This window comes from Microtus oregoni, unplaced genomic scaffold, assembly GCF_018167655.1.
Source record: "Microtus oregoni isolate MIOR12 unplaced genomic scaffold, Mior012 000056F_ref0000123, whole genome shotgun sequence".
NCBI classification, from domain to species: Eukaryota; Metazoa; Chordata; class Mammalia; order Rodentia; family Cricetidae; genus Microtus; species Microtus oregoni.
The window spans coordinates 3061985-3080412 of NW_024543832.1; the positions used below are offsets into that span (position 1 = coordinate 3061985).

General features: G+C 37.6%; 1 pseudogene and 1 gene segment (V, D, J or C); both read right to left on the bottom strand.

The window, feature by feature from the left end:
- Positions 1-786: 786 nt before the first annotated feature.
- On the bottom strand, positions 787-1257 carry LOC121438537. The segment is given in 2 exon segments: positions 787-1115; positions 1201-1257. Coding segments are annotated over 2 exon segments (375 nt in total).
- Positions 1258-14839: 13582 nt separating this feature from the next.
- On the bottom strand, positions 14840-15297 carry LOC121438538 (annotated as a pseudogene).
- Between the last annotated feature and the right edge of the window lie 3131 nt (positions 15298-18428).

The window sequence follows — 18428 nt, forward strand, 5'->3', positions numbered from 1 at the left end:
GCCATTCGAAAACTGAAACACGTGGTAGAACAAAAATGAACACCAGGTTGATATCCAATGGCCTGTGAGAGGTAATGACATATCAGTATAATTATATATTCTATAAACCATTGAGACTGTGGGGCAGGTTACTAAGACTGAGAAAGAAGTGAAATGGGACTAGGGAATAATGTATGTTCTCAGAACCTGCCTCAATTAACATGTACATATATTGATTTGATTAATGATTTTATGAAAAGTAATTTAATCATACTCTTTAATAACTTACAGGAAGTATATTCATATGCAGATCATTTTGACACATATCTAATTTTATAAGGGACTAGAACTTCTGTAGGACCACACAATCAGAGTTAACTCTAAACCTGAAGTCATGTAACATTTGAGACTCTGAAGGACTTTTCTTTCTCCAGCACTTATTATTTGGATTTTGGAGCTCAAATTCATATTATAGTTTATTAAAAACTAGTTCCAATATGTCCCATTTTCTTAGAATCCAGAAATGTATATTATTTACCATACTTCATAATCTCAGTTCTCATTTTTTATTGTTTAATTAATGAATAAATATTTCAATAAATGTGGCCATTGGTGAAGAGATTGTGAAGGTATGATGTTGACTAGTCATCTTAAATCAGCACACCATTATTCACAGAAATAACTTTGAAAAGTTGTTACAAAAATGCGACATTCAGAATGTCTGTTTCTGTGAATGTCTTAAGGCTTATCTTCTCTGTCATGTCAGTTCCAGAGCAGCTTCCTGCTCCTCCAGGGTTTCTGACACACTCAGGATGTGGTTGCAACACTGTGTCTTGCACAGTAATAGACTGCGGAGTCTTCGGATGTCAGGCTGCTGAGCTCCATGTAGGCTGTGCTGGAGGATGTGTCTGCAGTCAGTGTGGCCTTGCCCTGGAACTTCTCATTGTACTTAGTATTACCATTTCCAGGATAAATCCATCCAATCCACTCCAGGCCCTGTCCAGGCCTCTGCTTCACCCAGTGCATAATATAGTTAGTGAAAGTATACCCTGAAGCCTTGCAGGACAACTTCACTGAGGTGCCAGGTTTCCCAAGTTCAGGCCCTGACTGATGCAGCTGTACCTGGGAGTAGACACCTGAGAAGAAATAGAGTAAATTGTTAGAGACCTTATCACTTTAGTCCCTGTCTTCTTCTCAGGTTTGGAATTAGAAATCATTTACCTGTCGTTACTGACACAAGGAAGAGAATGATACAGCTCCATCCCATGTTGTGGGCCTCGTGTGCTCAGTGACTGGAGAAGACACTGATCATATGTTGTTGTCGGAGGGTGGACATTCCTGTATTTACCATAACAGATTCAGGTAATTTGCATATTCAAGAACAGGGTGACTTCTTAAATAAGTTCCTAGTTCAGTTTGAGAAGGTGGGGGAGGACACTTGAGTCAAGCAAGAAGATAGTGAAATTCAAGTCCTAATCCTGTCTGAGGAAATGCATCTCAGATCATTCCCTCAGCTCTGCAGATGTGGTGCGTGTTAACAATAAGGTCCTAAGCTCTCAATAGATTTCTGGCCTGAGGCAGTTGCTCCACTTTGTCACAAGGTTGTCATTTTGATATACAGAAAAAGGTTGTGATGATAATGGTGGTGACTGGAAGTTTAATAACTTGCTAAATTTTGAGAAATTATAGCCTCATTTCAAATGATTAATATTTGCCATACCAGAAGGTTTAAAAAAAAACTCACTGAAATGACCTAAAGAAACACACCTCAGAAATATTTACACATTAATGTTTAATACAGCACCATCTACCATAACTTATGGAAATAAACTTCATATCTGTCAGGAGAAGACTTCACAAAGAAGACATGGCTGCATGTGTAACACAACAGGAATAGGTCTGAAAGAATAACGAACTTACATCATCTTTAGGAAAATCAATGTAACTGGAGATAACTGTATTAATTAAAATTATCTCTGAAAAACAGATAATATATGAAACTCTAATTAGTTTTTATATATTGAATAAGTACACAGAACTATTTGTGCAACTATCTAACAACTTAAAAATGAAACTCTCTAGAAGAATATAGCAAAAGCAGGAATATCTAGAAAATAAAGTGTAGTAGTTGTGGGAGAAATAAGCACAGTGTAAAATGTACAATTCTGAAAATTCTAAACATAAATAAAATTGTTATTTTCATTTTTCAAAATAACTGTGCTTATCCTATAAAATTTTCTTCATGTATAAATTATATTGTGATCATGTCTATCCCCAACAATGTTCCTCTGAATTCTTTGGGACATTCCAAAAAGTTTTTGTTTTGTTTCATAATAGCAGAATAAGTCAAAACTCTGCTATTTAGATAAAAATAGGTGTGTCATTCCATAATAAATAAGGTATGAAGGAGCCTCTAGAGACCTTCCCAAAAGTGATTATTCTTTTTTCATCACTCATCCAATACCAATAGACTCATAGTTTGGAGTTGGCCAATGAAGAATCCCTGCCTATCATGTTGCAATATTTCTTCAAATTTTTAATTGTTTTCTCATAAAGTACATTCCAAAGTTTGTTGTTACTCTTCTCTATCAGCCATACTTCTGTCTCCCACAGATGCATCCTGTTCTGTCTCCATTCAGAAAATTGCAGACATTTCAGGAATATCCATAAAATATGGCATAACAAGCTACAATAAGACCAGGCAAGTACCACAACATCAGCGTGTATAAAACAACCCAGTAGAAAGAAAAGTATCTAACAAGTAGGGCAAAAAATCAGACAGACCCCATTTCCAGTGTCAGTAATCCCAAAAGCATGCCAAACTATTCAGCCATAACAAGTATGCTGAGAAACTAAGGCAGCCCTACCAGATCCCTGATTTCCAGAAACCCCCATGAATCCCCATTAGTTGGTTATGTGGACCTTGATATCAAGATGTCTGTGGGGTCTCTGGTTTTTATAGTCCTTTTTCCCACTCTTTAGTTGGACTCCATTAATTCTACCTAATAGGACTATAAATCTGCTCCCATCAGTTGCTGGATGCAGTCTCCTTGGTCTCAATGATGAAGATTCTGCTAGGTTCCAGTCAAAGAACACTCTCCAGGAAGAACTACTTAACTCTAACCAATAGTTTTGTGGCTGGTTTGGTGTCCTAACACCTCCACTTTAGACCTTGCATGGTTACAAAAGGTATTCTATTCACAAAAACGTGTACAATGGAAAATCTATACAATATATGAAGCTAATTCTATCAATTATTTCTAGAAATAGGGGACACAGAACCATTTATTATTTTTTAAAATTGTTACATTGTGTTCAATGGTGAAAGCAAGGCACAAATAAATCAGGATACGTATAAGAACCTTGGAATAAAGTTTATGAAATTCAATTCTCATTTCTACCAAGTAGATACAAAGCAATTCAAACAGTACTGCCAAGCATACAAGTAGACATATTTACTCACTCAGTTACTTCACAGATTGTCATGTTGACTTGCTTGATTTGTTGAGATCATGTGCTGGTAACTGTAGATGCTGAGAGTTCATATGTATAGTAGCTATATCAGGTCCTAAAGATGGCATTTCATGGCTACCCACCCATATTTTGGTTCTTAAATTTGATTCCATTTTTTCTGAAGTCCCTGGGTTTTGGGTACAAAGTGGATACAGATGAGTAATCAGTCTTCTATTTTTAGCACTTTGACCAGGTATGAATGTTTACATTAATTATTACCCACTGCATACAGAAGTTCTTGTCATCCTGGCCAAGAGCAGGACTAATCTATTGGTTGTAAAAAATAAATATTTATATTGCAATTTGACAACGTGACTGTTAGCAATGAATCTTGGGTAGGGTATACTAGGGCCTATTTTATCCCAAGTAATGGGGTTTTGAACATGTTTACCTGGGATAAATATTTACAATGAATAATGCAAAGATTATAATTAGATTAAATTTGATCATCATCTCAGGCACTAGTGGGTATATCTTATTGGAAGGCTGTTATTGAAGACTACAGGATCTGGTACTTTATATGATCATTGATGGTTTGTTTCCCACTTCAGACTGAAAAACACTTTCCCACATTAGGGAAGGCAGTTGAAGGGAGAATTTCCCATTCAATTACTGGTTGGTTTCTCTATGACATACAGTGATACAGTCCTTATCTCACAGTGAAATGCAGTTCATAACAATTTTAATGTTCTATTTTTACCTCAGTTAGAATGACTGTGAACAAGAAAATCAATGATAACAAATGCATACTTGGTTTTGGAGAAAGGGTGATCCTCATGCACTGTTGATGACAGTGTACACTAGTGTCCTGACATTGGAAATTTAATCAAATTGCTAAATAAAATTGTTCTGTAGTCTAGCTTTATCACTCCAAGTGTATACTCAAGAGACTCTACATCTTACTATAAATAAACTTGCACATCAACATTTTTTGCTACTCTATTCACAACAGATGGGAAATGGAATCAACCTAGATTTCCAACAAAGGATAAATAGATAATGAAAGCTGGGGCACATAAACAATGGGCTATTACTCAGTAGTAAAACAAGAATCATGAACTATATATAAGTAAATGGTTGAAACTGGAATAAATGTGCTGAGTGAGGTCACCCAGGTTAATGATGACAAATGATTCATGTTCTCTCATCTATGTGATTCCATGATTTTAAAACCTGCTTTGTGGGTTTAATTTGTAGAAGCCAAGTGACTAGAAATGTGTCATTAGGGCCTGAGGTATTAATGGAGAAGTATAATAAAACAGGGACAAAAGAAAATCAGAGGTGAACCCTGGAGAAAGAAAGTCTCAAGCATGAAGTGGCATTTGGGAATTGAGAAATCAGGGATTGGTGTAAGGTAAACCAAAATTAGGGGTGATAGAAAGCTATGTGTAAGTATAGGATTCTGCAGCAGAAATAAAAAATAAAGATGTAGACAACATTGAATGTGTGTTGCATGACAAAATGAGTTAGATTGCTTACAGTAGAGTTATGTGTACTATGGAATAAAGAGAAGCATAAATTACCTTTGTTGTTTCAATAACAGAAAACAGTAAAATAATAAAGAGTAAATAATTGCCTTGTTCTAAATTTGAAGTTCTCTTTGGACGACAATATTTTTTGTGTTAAGATAATAATGTGATGAGAGAGCATTTACATAAAAACTAATGAATTAAAAAAGTTGTAGGTAAACCTTGTTATGTCTAGATAAGACTTGTAGTTTAGCTGTTAGTGTGATTTCAGTGGTCTGTTCTCATCATGATCTATGATTATCTGGATTATTGCAGAAACCTGCATAGAAAGTACAAGGATGAACTTTGAATGTTATTTTAACCTGTGAGCCTTTTGACAGAGGTACCTGTCAGTGAGAACAGTGCTGCTTTCCAAATACATGAGTTATCAATTTATCATCTCAATGCCAGATTAGAATAACTCTCTATGAGTTAATGGTCAGAGAGGCCTGACAGGTATAAAATCAGTATGAGGTATTGAAATTGTCCTCAGTTGACCCCAATAACTCAATATATAGACTTTATATCTGGAAACAAAAGCTCAAGAGATTGTAGGAGCTAGAGCAGATTGTGTGTCCTAAGGAAAATATCTTAGAGACATAACAGGACTGAAGCATACATGAACCTACAGAGATTATGAAAGCCTGCTATATGCCTGCAAAGATTCTATACAAATGGGTTTCCACTGATGAGAGAGAGAGAGAGAGAGAGAGAGAGAGAGAGAGAGAGAGACAAGTTCTTCCAACCCAAAGCAAGAAGTTTCAGCAAATTTTGCTTACAAAGGAAGAATTAGTTTTCTGTAATTGAGTCTCATTGGGTCTATTCACCACACTTAAGGGTGGATCCATGCCCAGGAGTAGATGGCCAACACAAAATGACCTCAATAGTATATTTGTAGATATTTCCTGTCATATCAATTTATACTACATTTCTTTAAATCTAATATGTTTTTGCTTAGAACAGTTCAAGGGTTGAACTGTTTAAAATTTTTTGTTTGGTTTGGTGTTCTTTAGTTTCTCTCTCTCTCTCTTTCTCTCTCTCTCTCTCTCTCTCTCTCTCTCTCTCTCTCTGTGTGTCTGTGTGTGTCTGTGTGTGTGTGTCTGTGTGTCTGTGTGTCTGTGTGTCTGTGTCTCTCTCTCTCTCTCTATATATATATATATATATATTATATATTATATATATATTATATTATATATATAATCTATTATATCTATCATCTATCTTTCTATCTTTCTCTGTGTGTGTTTCATTGTTATAATCTATGTTCTGTGTATTTTCTTGTTTTAATCCTATTTTTAAACTTGTTTTGTTTATGTTTTTTTTCTATAGAGAAAAATAGCTGGATGATAGGAAAGAAGGAAGGGTCTAGAAAAAGAAGATGAAAATCAGTAATTATAATATATTTTATTAAAATTTATTTTAAAAATATATAAACAGTAAATGAAAGCTAAATGAAATAAGCAAGAAAATTTAAACCTCTGAAAATTTTAATAAGTAATTTTTACTGTTCTTGAGCACGGAAACATCACATGTCAATCTCAGCAAGTGCAGATCAGCTAGTCGATTTTAAGGAAGGACACCACAGAGAATACAGTGTAACATCTACTCAAACTTCCTTTTTACTAGAGATGCATGGTACCATTGTGCCCCCTTCTGGTTCTGAGATCCCCTGCAGGTTGGATTGTGAAGAGTTACACAGAAGAGGCATTGTCTGCCATGAGCACCAGATTCCCTGCAAATTCAGTGCTCACAGAGCTCAGCTGCAGGGAGAAATGGCTCTGGTTCTTAGGCGATGCTGACTGGATATTTGAGAGATTGATTTTAAATTATGCCTATATGACTGTCAATGTCTCTCTTGATGCCAGGCTCTGCTTGCGTGGATCCAGTTCTAGCTGTTTCTGCTTGTAGTACACATAATGGGGACAGACCTGGGTCTTTGCAGCTTTCATCTTATTAAAACTGCAGGAGAGCACCTGACCTCAGAGAAGCTCAGTGGACCTTGAGTTCAGCTGTAGTCCCCCAGGTGTTCATGTATGAATTCCTGAAACACTCAGATACAGGAGTCAAAAGAAGGAGGAGGAACAACTGTGTCACTCACAGACCTGGTAACAACTCAATAAAAATACTTTCACATTGAGGAGATAAAAGTCAGGTCAATGTGAAATGCAACCCAATATATTTACCACAAAGTATTTAAGAGAATGAAAGAGGAGAGATGATCCTTTGACAAGGATCCTCATGGGTAGAGCGTATATCTCTTTAGACACCTTTCTCTCTCTGTGTCTGCCTCTCTGAATTCAGGATCTTCTTATTTTTCAACAGAGGGTGTGTTAGTAAAACTTTACAGGAGTTGAATGTTCTCAAAAGGAAGAATGAATTTGGAAGGTGCTTCCAGGAATTAGAGAATCCAAGAACACTACACAGTATTTTGTCAATATGCCTGTTTAAATTTCTGAAGTGTAACTACAAATATTAACACAAAAATTTATGCTACAGAAAGCCCAGCTACTCATGTATGGTTTGTTCTAACTTCAGGACCATAAATCAATTGTGCCTAATATTGCAGGAGAAAAGCAGCTTAAACCAGTCAGTTTTATGGTTTCTCTTCTATCACTGACCATAATAGGTATGATGGCATTGAGTCTTTCAGTTCATAGGGCAGAACTCTCGGGGCAACATCTCATTATAAAGGAACAGTTCTCAGTACAGTTCAGGAGACTGAATGGACTAAAGTTGGCATTTCTTATACTGTTTTTGTCAAAGTGGTGTTCATAAGTCTTCACCTCATAGTCTAATTTGGTGGGATGCTGACCATTATCATGTGTGACAATGTACAGGAGTCTTTGCCTTCTTAATCCATATGGCTTCACAGAGACATCCTCCTCATATAATGAAATATATTCACAAAATTTCTGGGCCCTGAAGTTGTTGAGAGATGGTGTGAGAATCTACTCTGAAGGTAAACCAATGTGAGTATTGCAGCATGTGCTGATCTGATGCGATGTCTGTGGAAATATGTGAGACTTTTTCAAAAATATATGAACACATTGATTTCTAGCATTCTCATCTACCTTTTACTTGTGGACTATTTTCCAAGTCACATCTGTCTGGGACCTGGTTTTATTAACCATAAATGCACAGTAGTTTCTTGTGTTATTGTTTCTGTTTGATGCATCTGTCACCACTGAAGGGCCTTTTAATATTCCCAAGTCCCTTTGCAGATAGGTTTGCATCTGAAACATGGATCATATCTTCTCACTCTGTTTAACACAGAGATGGAAACACCATTTTTAACTCAGTGGTCAGATATCTCAGCTGAATTGAGAACCAGTTTAGATGTGTTTCTGCAGCTGTCAGAAGTGTCTGCTATGTAATTTACCTTTGGAGGTGGTTAGAAATAACTTTTACAGTCCACTCCTCTGGATCATCATGAATTAATATCTGGAATTACTACTGATAGAACACCTAGATTGTACAAATCAAGGACATGAATATCTATGAAGGTTTATTAAGTGTGGACCAAATACTTCTTATGGATGAGACACCTAATGACACAATTAGATCACTAAAAAGCATAAAAAACAATTACAGGCCACCAATGTGTAATCATATTATAATATTCATGAGGAAGACTGATTGGCATCTAGAAAAATTAAATGAAATGCATATGAATATTTCTGGTTCTAAGAAAACACAGAGTCTAAAATAGGATATGGAAATTTCCTGTCAATTGAAAAGAGACTTTAGTCAGACAAGTCATTATATGCTTTGAATGTAGGCATAAGAGTTGAAGAAAACATCTGATAAAATTCCAAGATTCAAGCCAGGCGATGGTGGCGCACGCCTTTAATCCCAGCACTCGGGAGGCAGAGGCAAGTGGATCTCTGTGAGTTCAAGACCAGCCTGGTCTACAGAGCTAGTTCCAGGATAGACTCCAAAGCCACAGAGAAACCCTGTCTCGAAAAACCAAAAAAAAAAAAAAAAATTCCAAGATTCAGCAAGTAAAGAAGTAACCATATAATATATTTCTTCACTGAAAGTGAACTCAGTTCTGAAATCCCAGAGAGTAATTGTTTTTAGAAAAGCAACTGTCATGACAGAAGGGAGACACAAAAAGGTGAGTATGTACTCTGATGTCATGAGAAGTCCCAAGTAATAATGATATGTCTCTGCTACTTACCAATTCATGCCTATGGACCCAACAAGCATTATCAGCTCAGAAGTCTGAGGACTCTTTCATGCAATATAAGATGTTGTGGCTGTTCTAGCAGAACTATAAAGCAGCTATGTAGTTGGACCTTCAGTTAAAGGCTTGCAGCCATGTTAGATGCTTTACTCATTGTGCTTGCAGAATCTATTCATTCTGAATTAGAATGTTCAGAATTCTTCTACATATTAATCAATCCCCATGTCACAGTTGGAGGAAAATAGTAGTGTGCTTTGGAAACTCATTGGTATTTTATGCACTATTTTCTATTTTCAATTTTTATATAAATTTGCTTATTTTACATAATGTCCACAGTTTCCTGCTCCCTTTTTCTCTTCCCTGTCCGTTCCCACATGCATCCCTCTTTCCACTCCTCCTCTACTTTTATTGAGGAAAGGACAGGTCTCCCATGAGTATCAACAAAATGTGGCCTATCAAGTTACAGTAAGATTAATCACCTCCCAGGTACTTTGACTGGTAAAGGAGATACAGTATGACAAGTAGGGTCCCAAAGCTAGTAAAAGAGTTTTAGACATTCCCTGTGCCCACTGTTATGAATACCAGAAGACAGAGATACCCAATTCTAACATATACGCAGAGGATCTAGACCATTACTTTGCAGGCTGTGTGGTTGCCAGTTCAGCCTCTGTGAATCCCTATGATCCCAGATTAGTTGATTCTCTGAGTTTTCTGGTTGGGTCCTTGACCCCTGGGTCCTACTATACATTTTCCACCTCTTCTGTGGCATTCTCACTGGGTCTGCTTCTGTTTCCATATTTTGATGGATGATGCCTCTCTTAGAACAATTGGACAAGATACCAAAAAATGAATATAGAAGAATTTTAATTCAGCACACAGTTGCAAGGTTTTAACTTAGAATTGGAGAATATTCACACTAGCTAAAAAGTATTTTTAGGATGATGACATCTATTTACAGCATTCAGATTTCTCATGGAGAGGAACTATGTGATGAAAGAACATGCAGAACAGGTCATTGTTCTCAGCTACCCTTCTCAATGACAAGCCCCAAAGATCAGAAGTGCCATGTATATCCGTGTTTCTCCTTGCTTAGATATTCATTCAAACTGAGTATGTATCCCCAAAACTGTAGAACAGGTTATTGTGTCTTTGTAGTTCAATGCAATGCAATATGCTATGAGTAGAAGGCAGGTATTGGAACTTGGGAAGAGTATGAGTGTGGAACCCGTGATCAGTGGTTAAACTCTGAACCTATCACTCAGATCTCATGAATAAAAATTGGAATAATGGAATCATTTTAATAGTAATTGAAAAGTAATTTTTGACATCTCCTGAGAAATATACTTTGATTTACTAGGTGAACAAAAACTTCTACTCTAAGATATAGAGCCAGTTATGGTAATAACCTGTGCTGATATTAATATCAACATGAGTATATGTATCAACTTTAGTAATATGAAGCTTCCTCTTCTCTAAATCTTTTATTCAGAGTCACTAGGAAAATTCCTATGTAATAGAATTCATTCTTAGTCTTGTTATTACTTTCCTCAACAGTAAACCACAATTTTGAGCAAGTCTGCATGTTACTCTTCTCTGTCCTTTCAGCAGCAAGGCAGCTTTCTGATCCTTACACAGTAATAGATAACAGAATCCACAGGTGTCAGGATGTTGAGCTCCATGTAGGCTGTGATGAACATGGTGTATGCATACAGTGTGGCTCTGTCCTCAAACATTTTGCCTATAGTTTATTTTACCAGGATTTGGGAGTATGTTTCGAATCCATTCAAGCCCACATGTTAGCATCTAACTCACCCAACTCATATATTGGTTGGTGAGGACATGATTCAAAATCCTTGCAGGATCCTCAACAAAATACTGGCAAACCGAATCCAAGAACACATTAGAAAAATTATCCATTATGATCAAGCAGGCTTCATCCCAGAAATGCAGGTCTGGTTCAATAGATGAAAATCTATCAATGTAATCCATCATATGAAAAAAATGAAAGAAAAAAAACAATATGATCATTTCAATGGATGCTGAGAAAGCATTTGATAAAATTCAACACTTGAAATTCGTCTATTGAGAATTCTCTGTTTAGATCTGTACCCCAGATGACGATTATTAAAAGGATTATTGAATGAATTGTTTGAAAGTTTGATGTCAATTTCTTTAGTTCTTTTTTTTAAATTTTTTTTATTGAGAAAAGGAGAAAAAAAACAAGTTTCCACCTCCTCCAAGACTCCCATTTCCCTCCCCCTCCTCCCCCCCTACGCCCCCTCCTCCCACCCTTCTCCCCCTCCACCCACTCCTTTCCCCCTCCCTCTCCAGTCCAAAGAGCAGTCAGGGTTTTCTGCCCTGTGGTAAGACCTAGGACCTCCCACCTCCGTCCATATCTAGGAAGGTGAACATCCAAACTGGCTGGGCTCCCACAAAGCCATCACATTACGTAGGATCAAACCCCCGTGCCATTGTCCTTTGCGTCTCATCAGCCCTCATAGTTCGCCATGTTCAGAGAGTCCAGTTTTATCCCATGCTTTTTCAGTCACAGTCCAGCTGGTCTTGGTGAGCTCTCTATAGATCAGCTCCACTGTCTCAGTGGGTGGGTGCATCCCTCGTGGTCCCGACTTCTTTGCTCATGTTCTCCCTCCTTCTGCTCCTCATTGGGACTTTGGGAGCTCAGTCCAGTGCTCCAGTGTGGGTCTCTGTCTCTATCTCCATCCATCACCAGATGAAGGTTCTATGATGATATGCAAGATATTCGTCAGTATTGCTCAAGGATAGCCAGAACCTGGAAACAACCTAGATGCCCTTCAATGGAAGAATGGATGAAGAAAGTATGGAATATCTACACATTAGAGTACTACTCAGCGGTAAAAAACAATGACTTCTCGAATTTAGCATGCAAATGGATGGAAATAGAAAACACTATCCTGAGTGAGGTATCCCAGACCCAAAAAGATGAACATGGGATGTACTCACTCATAATTGGTTTCTAGCCATAAATAAGGGTCACGGAGTCTACAATAGGTGAATCTAAAGAAGCTAAGTAAGAAGGGGAACCCAAGGAAAAACATATAGTTATCCTTTTGGCTAAGGGAAGTAGACAAAATTGCCGGGGAGAAAATTGGGATCTTGGGGTGGGGTGGGTTGGGGGTAAGGGGAGATGGGGAGAGAAAAGTTAGAAGGGAAGGAGGTCGGGCCTTGGGAAAGCAGGAGGATTGGGATAAAGGAAGGTTGGACAGGGGAGCACGGAACCACAATTCTTACTTAAGGGAACCACTTTAGGGTTGGCAAGAGACCTGACCCTAGAGGGGCTCCCAGGTGCCCAAGCTGAGGTCTCCAGTTAGTTCCTTGGGCAGTTGAGAATAGGGATCCTGAAATGACCCTATCCTTGAGCAATACTGACGAATATCTTTAGTTCTTTATGTATTTTGGAGATCAGTCCCCTGTATGATGTACAATTGGTAAAGCTCTTTTCCCATTCAGTAGTTTGCCTTTTTGTTTTATTGACTGTGGCCTTTGTTTTACATAAGCTTCTCTGTTGTAGGGGTTTCTGTCCCACTTCATCCCCCAGCCCAGTTACAACAATCATTAGTTTCCAAATAAATCACACAGAGGTCTATAGTAGTTATAAACTGATTGGCTCATTAGCTCAAGATTCTTATTAATTCTTATAATTTATATTAGCGCATTATTAGCCAATATTCTTATCTATGTTAGCCATGTGGCTCAGTACCTCATTCAATGGTGCAGTCATATCTTTCCTCTTCTGTGGTCTGGTCAGGACTGCAGAGGAATGGGCTTCCTCCTTCCCAGAATTTTTCTGTTCTCTCTGACCTGCCTCTACTTCCTATCTGGTTGCCCCGCCTATACTTCCTGCCTGGCTACTGTCTAATCAGTGTTTATATAAAATATAATTTACAGAATACAAGTCATTTTCCCACATCACTTCCCACTCTTTTTTTTTTTCAACAAAGGAAAGTATCCATAGTCCATATTTTTGGAAATGTGGGCATAGGTTTCCAGGCTACTTCCTGTTGGTTGGGGACCTAAAGAAAATTTAGAATTATGATCAAGTACTGACTGGAGTATCCTGTGAGGCTTGATCACCTCAGACAGAAGTCTTGAATCTGTTCTGGATGTAGAACTCAGACATCTGGATGATCTGTTCCTACCAGAGATTTCTCAGTGTGTCTTCCTTGATAAAACCTGATTTTTCTTAACTCAGAATGAATGGACAGCCTCTTATTTTCTGAGGAAATAAAAGCAAATCTGCTTCTCCATGAAAACATATCTTTTCACTTTAATTTTGAAGTCAAGGTATTTTCAAAATACCTCTCTTGGATTAATTAAGTAGCATTTATAAGCTGCTTTTTAGCAGCTGTTGCTCCTTCCATAGCATGCGAAGAATTCAAAGAGAGCATAATAACACACAGTATCCAAACTATTTGTGTGTTTTTCATCTTTACGTGACTTTATTTTAACCCCTTTTCTTTTAATTTTTTTTTTAATTTTAATATTTGACTTTTTGAGACAGGGTTTCTCTGTGTTTCTTTTTTCCTGGAACTCACTCTGTAGACTATCCTGTCCTTAAACTCAGAGAGCTCTGCCTGTCTCTGTCTCCCAAGTGTTAGTATTAAAGATATGTACCACCACACCCAACTATTCTATTTTTTCTTTTGTATTTTAAGAACTTTACCCTTTTTCTTTCTCTCCCAAGCCTGAATATATTTTTAACACATAGTAAACCATTTAAAGGTTTTTCTTTGAATCTATCCTTATTTTATATCTTCCCCTAAATCCTCTAAAATACCTGAAAAATGTAAAATGGAATTTCACTGTCTATTCAGTGTCAATCAAAGCGTAGTGACAAAGACAATCAAATTTCAGGAAACAGAGGAGTGGGAAAACAAGGCTACTGATGAAAAGATAAGGCCTCTAATATTCACAGCTTGATATCCCACTGTTCTTCCCCAGTGCTATCTGTGCAAGAGTACAGCTTGTGTCCAAAGCAGAGGATCCCACAGCCTATGGAATTCACAACATGATACTTTGCTCCATCCATAAAGATAAAAGAGTTAGAGGGTTAATTGATACTCCCAAAAGCAATTTATAATCATGTGCATAAATATCTAAAGATGTAAAATTATATTTCATAAGAAAGTTTAAAACATCTGCCCCCAAAATTTCCAAAACTGTCTGTACTTGATTTAGGGAAACCAAATTGGACTACGAAAGGGGCTTTGTTAGTGCACATGTTGTTGTTTTGTCTTTACTGGGCTAATCCATATTATAGCTTATTCCCAGCTATTTCTGCAACACTTTCATTCCCTTAGATGTAAGAGATATTTATATTATAATGTAATGCCACATTCATATTGTAATACTTTACTTTATTAAAAATTAATCATGTCAATGGATGTGATCATTGTTGAACAGCAAGTCAAGGTATAGCGTACTCTAAAGGCATTCTGAATTAGCATCACTTCTTTCCTAACAGTCCTTTTGAAAACCTGGCAAAGACTCTATAAGTTTGTGAAGTGATCAAGGGACACTTAGAGTGATCATTTTGGAGCAAGGCTCCAGGACAGTCTTCTCTGCCATCTCAGTCTCTGGGCAGCTTCATGCTCCTCCAGGATTTCTGACACACTCAGGATGTGGTTGGAACACTGTGTCTTGCACAGTAATAGACTGCAGAGTCCTCAGATGTCAGGCTGTTGAGCTCCATGTAGGCTGTGCTGGAGGATTTCTCTGCAGTCAGTTTGGCCTTGCCCTGGAACTTCTCATTGTAGTGAGTATTACCAATTCTAGGATAAAAATATCCAATCCACTCCAGGCTCTGTCCTGGCTTCTGCTTCACCCAGTCAATAGGGTGCTCAGTGAAGGTGTAGCCAGAAGCCTTGCAGGACAGCTTCACTGAGGACCCAGGTTTCCTAAGCTCAGGACCAGACTGCTGCAGTTATACCTGAGAGTGGACACCTGTGAAGAAAATGGCATAGTGTATATCACTGTCACCTCATTCCTTGTTCCTTCTTCAGGTTTGGAACTGTAAAGCTCCTTACCTGTAGTTACAGAAACAAGGAAGAGAATGGTCCAGATCCATTCCATATTGAAGACCTGTGTGCTCAGTGATTGATAAGAGGAAACTGGTCATATGTTGTTGTGGGGTATGGACATCTCTGTATTTACCATAATAGACTCAGGTTATTTGCATATTCATGAACAGTAAACTTGTTAAATAAGGACCCAGTCCAGGAGTGGGAGAAGGAGTTAGAGGAGACCTGTGAAAGGCAAAAGAATACTGAGGGCCAAATCCTAATCCTGTATGAGGAAATGTATAAAACGCTCCTTCTCTGAATCCTGTGCAAATGCTGAGGATGTAAATCAGGACATAAGTTCTTAATAAGTTTCGAGCTTGAGACAGTTGTTCCTCATTGTGCAAAGCTTATCAGTATCATTTATAAATAGTGGTTTGATAATAAAGATAGTGATGAGAAACTTAAAACTGCTTAGTTGAAATTCTTCAGATTGATGCAATTAATATTTGTCTTTCAAACAAAATATAAACTAAGAAATTCATCAAAATGAACAAAAGTAAATGTACTTCAGCATCATTTGCACAATAATGATTATTGCAGCAACATCACAAAAACTAAATTATGAAAATAAATTATGTATCTTTCAACAGAGTATTCTATTAAGAAGACATATTTATGTAAACAACATGTTTATATAAACAAAACCTTCAAGAAATATGGAACTTACATCACTTATAGAAAAATGGATGCAACTAGTGAAAAATATATTAAAGCCATCTCAGAAACACAGATACAAAATGAGACTCTTATTAGTAGTTTATGTGAAATTCTCTAGCAGAATCAAGGAAAAGAAGGAGGGGAAAAATTAAAGGTAGAGATTATTGGGGAAATATACAGAGTGTACAAAACATACATGTATGAAATTCTTTTTTTTTCAAAATCAATTTTTTTATTGAGAAATGGAGAAAAAAAAACAAGTTTCCACCTCCTCCCAGCCTCCCATTTCCCTCCCCCTCCTCCCACCCTACGCCCCCTCCTCCCACCCTTCTCCCCCTCCACCCACTCCTTTCCCCCTCCCTCTCCAGTCCAAAGAGCAGTCAGGGTTTTCTGCCCTGTGGTAAGACCTAGGACCTCCCACCTCCGTCCATATCTAGGAAGGTGAACATCCAAACTGGCTAGGCTCCCACAAAGCCATCACATTACATAGGATCAAAACCCCGTGCCATTGTCCTTGGCCTCTCATCAGCCCTCATTGTTCGCCATGTTCAGAGAGTCCAGTTTTATCCCATGCTTTTTCAGTCACAGTCCAGCTGGCCTTGGTGAGCTCCCAATAGATCAGCTCCACTGTCTCATTGGGTGGGTGCATCCCTCGTGGTCCCGACTTCTTTGCTCATGTTCTCCCTCCTTCTGCTCCTCATTGGGACCTTGGGAGCTCAGTCTAGTGCTCCAGTGTGGATCTCTGTCTCTATCTCCATCCATCACCAGATGAAGGTTCTATGATGATATGCAAGATATTCATCAGTATTGCTCTAGGATAGGGTCATTTCAGCAAGCCGAGGTCCCCAGTTAGTTCCTTGGGCAGTTGAGGATAGGGAACCTGAAATGACCCTATCCTAGAGCAATACATGTATGAAATTCTAAACATATATAAAAATGTTTTTACATTTAATAATTAATATTATTAAAAATTTTATTCCATGTATAAAATATAGTATCATCATAGCTACATTTACTATGCCTTACTGATTCCTCTTGGAATCTTCCAATAAGTCTCTCTCCCAACTTCATGACCTCTTTTGTATCATTAACTAATAACCCAGTGAGTACAATCAGTGATATCATACACACACAGGTGGAGTCATTGACTAGTACATAGGAATCCTCCAGAAAAAAACTCCCAAAGAAAATTGATTATATTTTCCTCATCAATAATCAAATAAGAATAGATCTTTAGAATGCTTTGGGTCTTCAAGATCTTCTATCCATCCATATAATGGTTGCAAAAGTTATTACACCTTCTTTATTACTAAGAAGAGTGCACATATACACCAACATGTATGTGTTATTCTTAGAGGAAAACTTACGGAATTCAGTTTTTTGTGTATTACTCTCATGTAGGTCTAAGTAGTCAAACTCATGTTGATGAGCTTTGCAGTAGACTCCTTTACCTCTTCAGGTACTTTACAAGTTCTCAGCTCTCACAAAACAAGATAAACTCAATGGTATTTATATACATTTTTTTTCTCATATCACATTGTGCATTTTTGTCTTACTTGTCCTTTGCCTATGTTACATAATTATATATGGTTTTGTATGTGCTTGTGTGTAAGAGTATGTATTGTTTTATTTCACTTTGGTTTTAACCCATTTTTAATTTTTTTTTTGGCTATTTGGGTTTTTTTTTCCAACAAAGAGAAAACCAGGTTATAGAAAAGAATAGGAAGAAGGGAATCCATGATCAGAACACATTGCATGAAATTTTTCAAAATATCTGTAAAGAGCAAGTAAAAACTGAATAAAATAAAAAAGAAAATACAAACCCATCCAATGTTTAACAAAGAATCTTTACTGTGTTTGAGCAAGGAAACATCAATCGTCAATCATAATTGTAGGTCAGCTATTGAACTCAAGAAAGGAAACCACAGAGGACACAGAGCTCCTTTCAAACCAACCTCATCTCTCTACTGGTGATAACTGATTCTTTTCTGCCCCCTGATGGTCCTGTGCTCCCATTCACTTTGGTTTCTCATGGCTAACACTGAAGTTGCGCTGTCTCCATTGAACAGTAACACATTCCTAAAACTTCAGTCCTCACAGAGCTCCATTGCAGAGAGAAATGGCTGTTTACCTGCATATGCTGACCGGAAGTTTCAGAAATTGATTTCAAGATGTCCTATACTATAAGCAATTCCCTTCTCAGTGTCAAGCTCCTCCCAGATGACAGTGCTCTAACAGCTCCCACTTGCAGTAAGGTGACAACAGAGGAGAAAAAAGCCTTGACTACCTTCATTAGACTGTACCTGGGACAGAGCACCTGATGTCAGAGAACCACATTGAATCTTAAGCTCAGATGCAGCCCCCCGTAGATCCACTTATGAATTCCTGAGTCATGCAGATTAAGTGACCAACAGAAAGAAGAAAACCCAGTGTTGTACTCACAGAAAGGTTAACAATTCCAAAAAAAATACTCACATTAAGAAG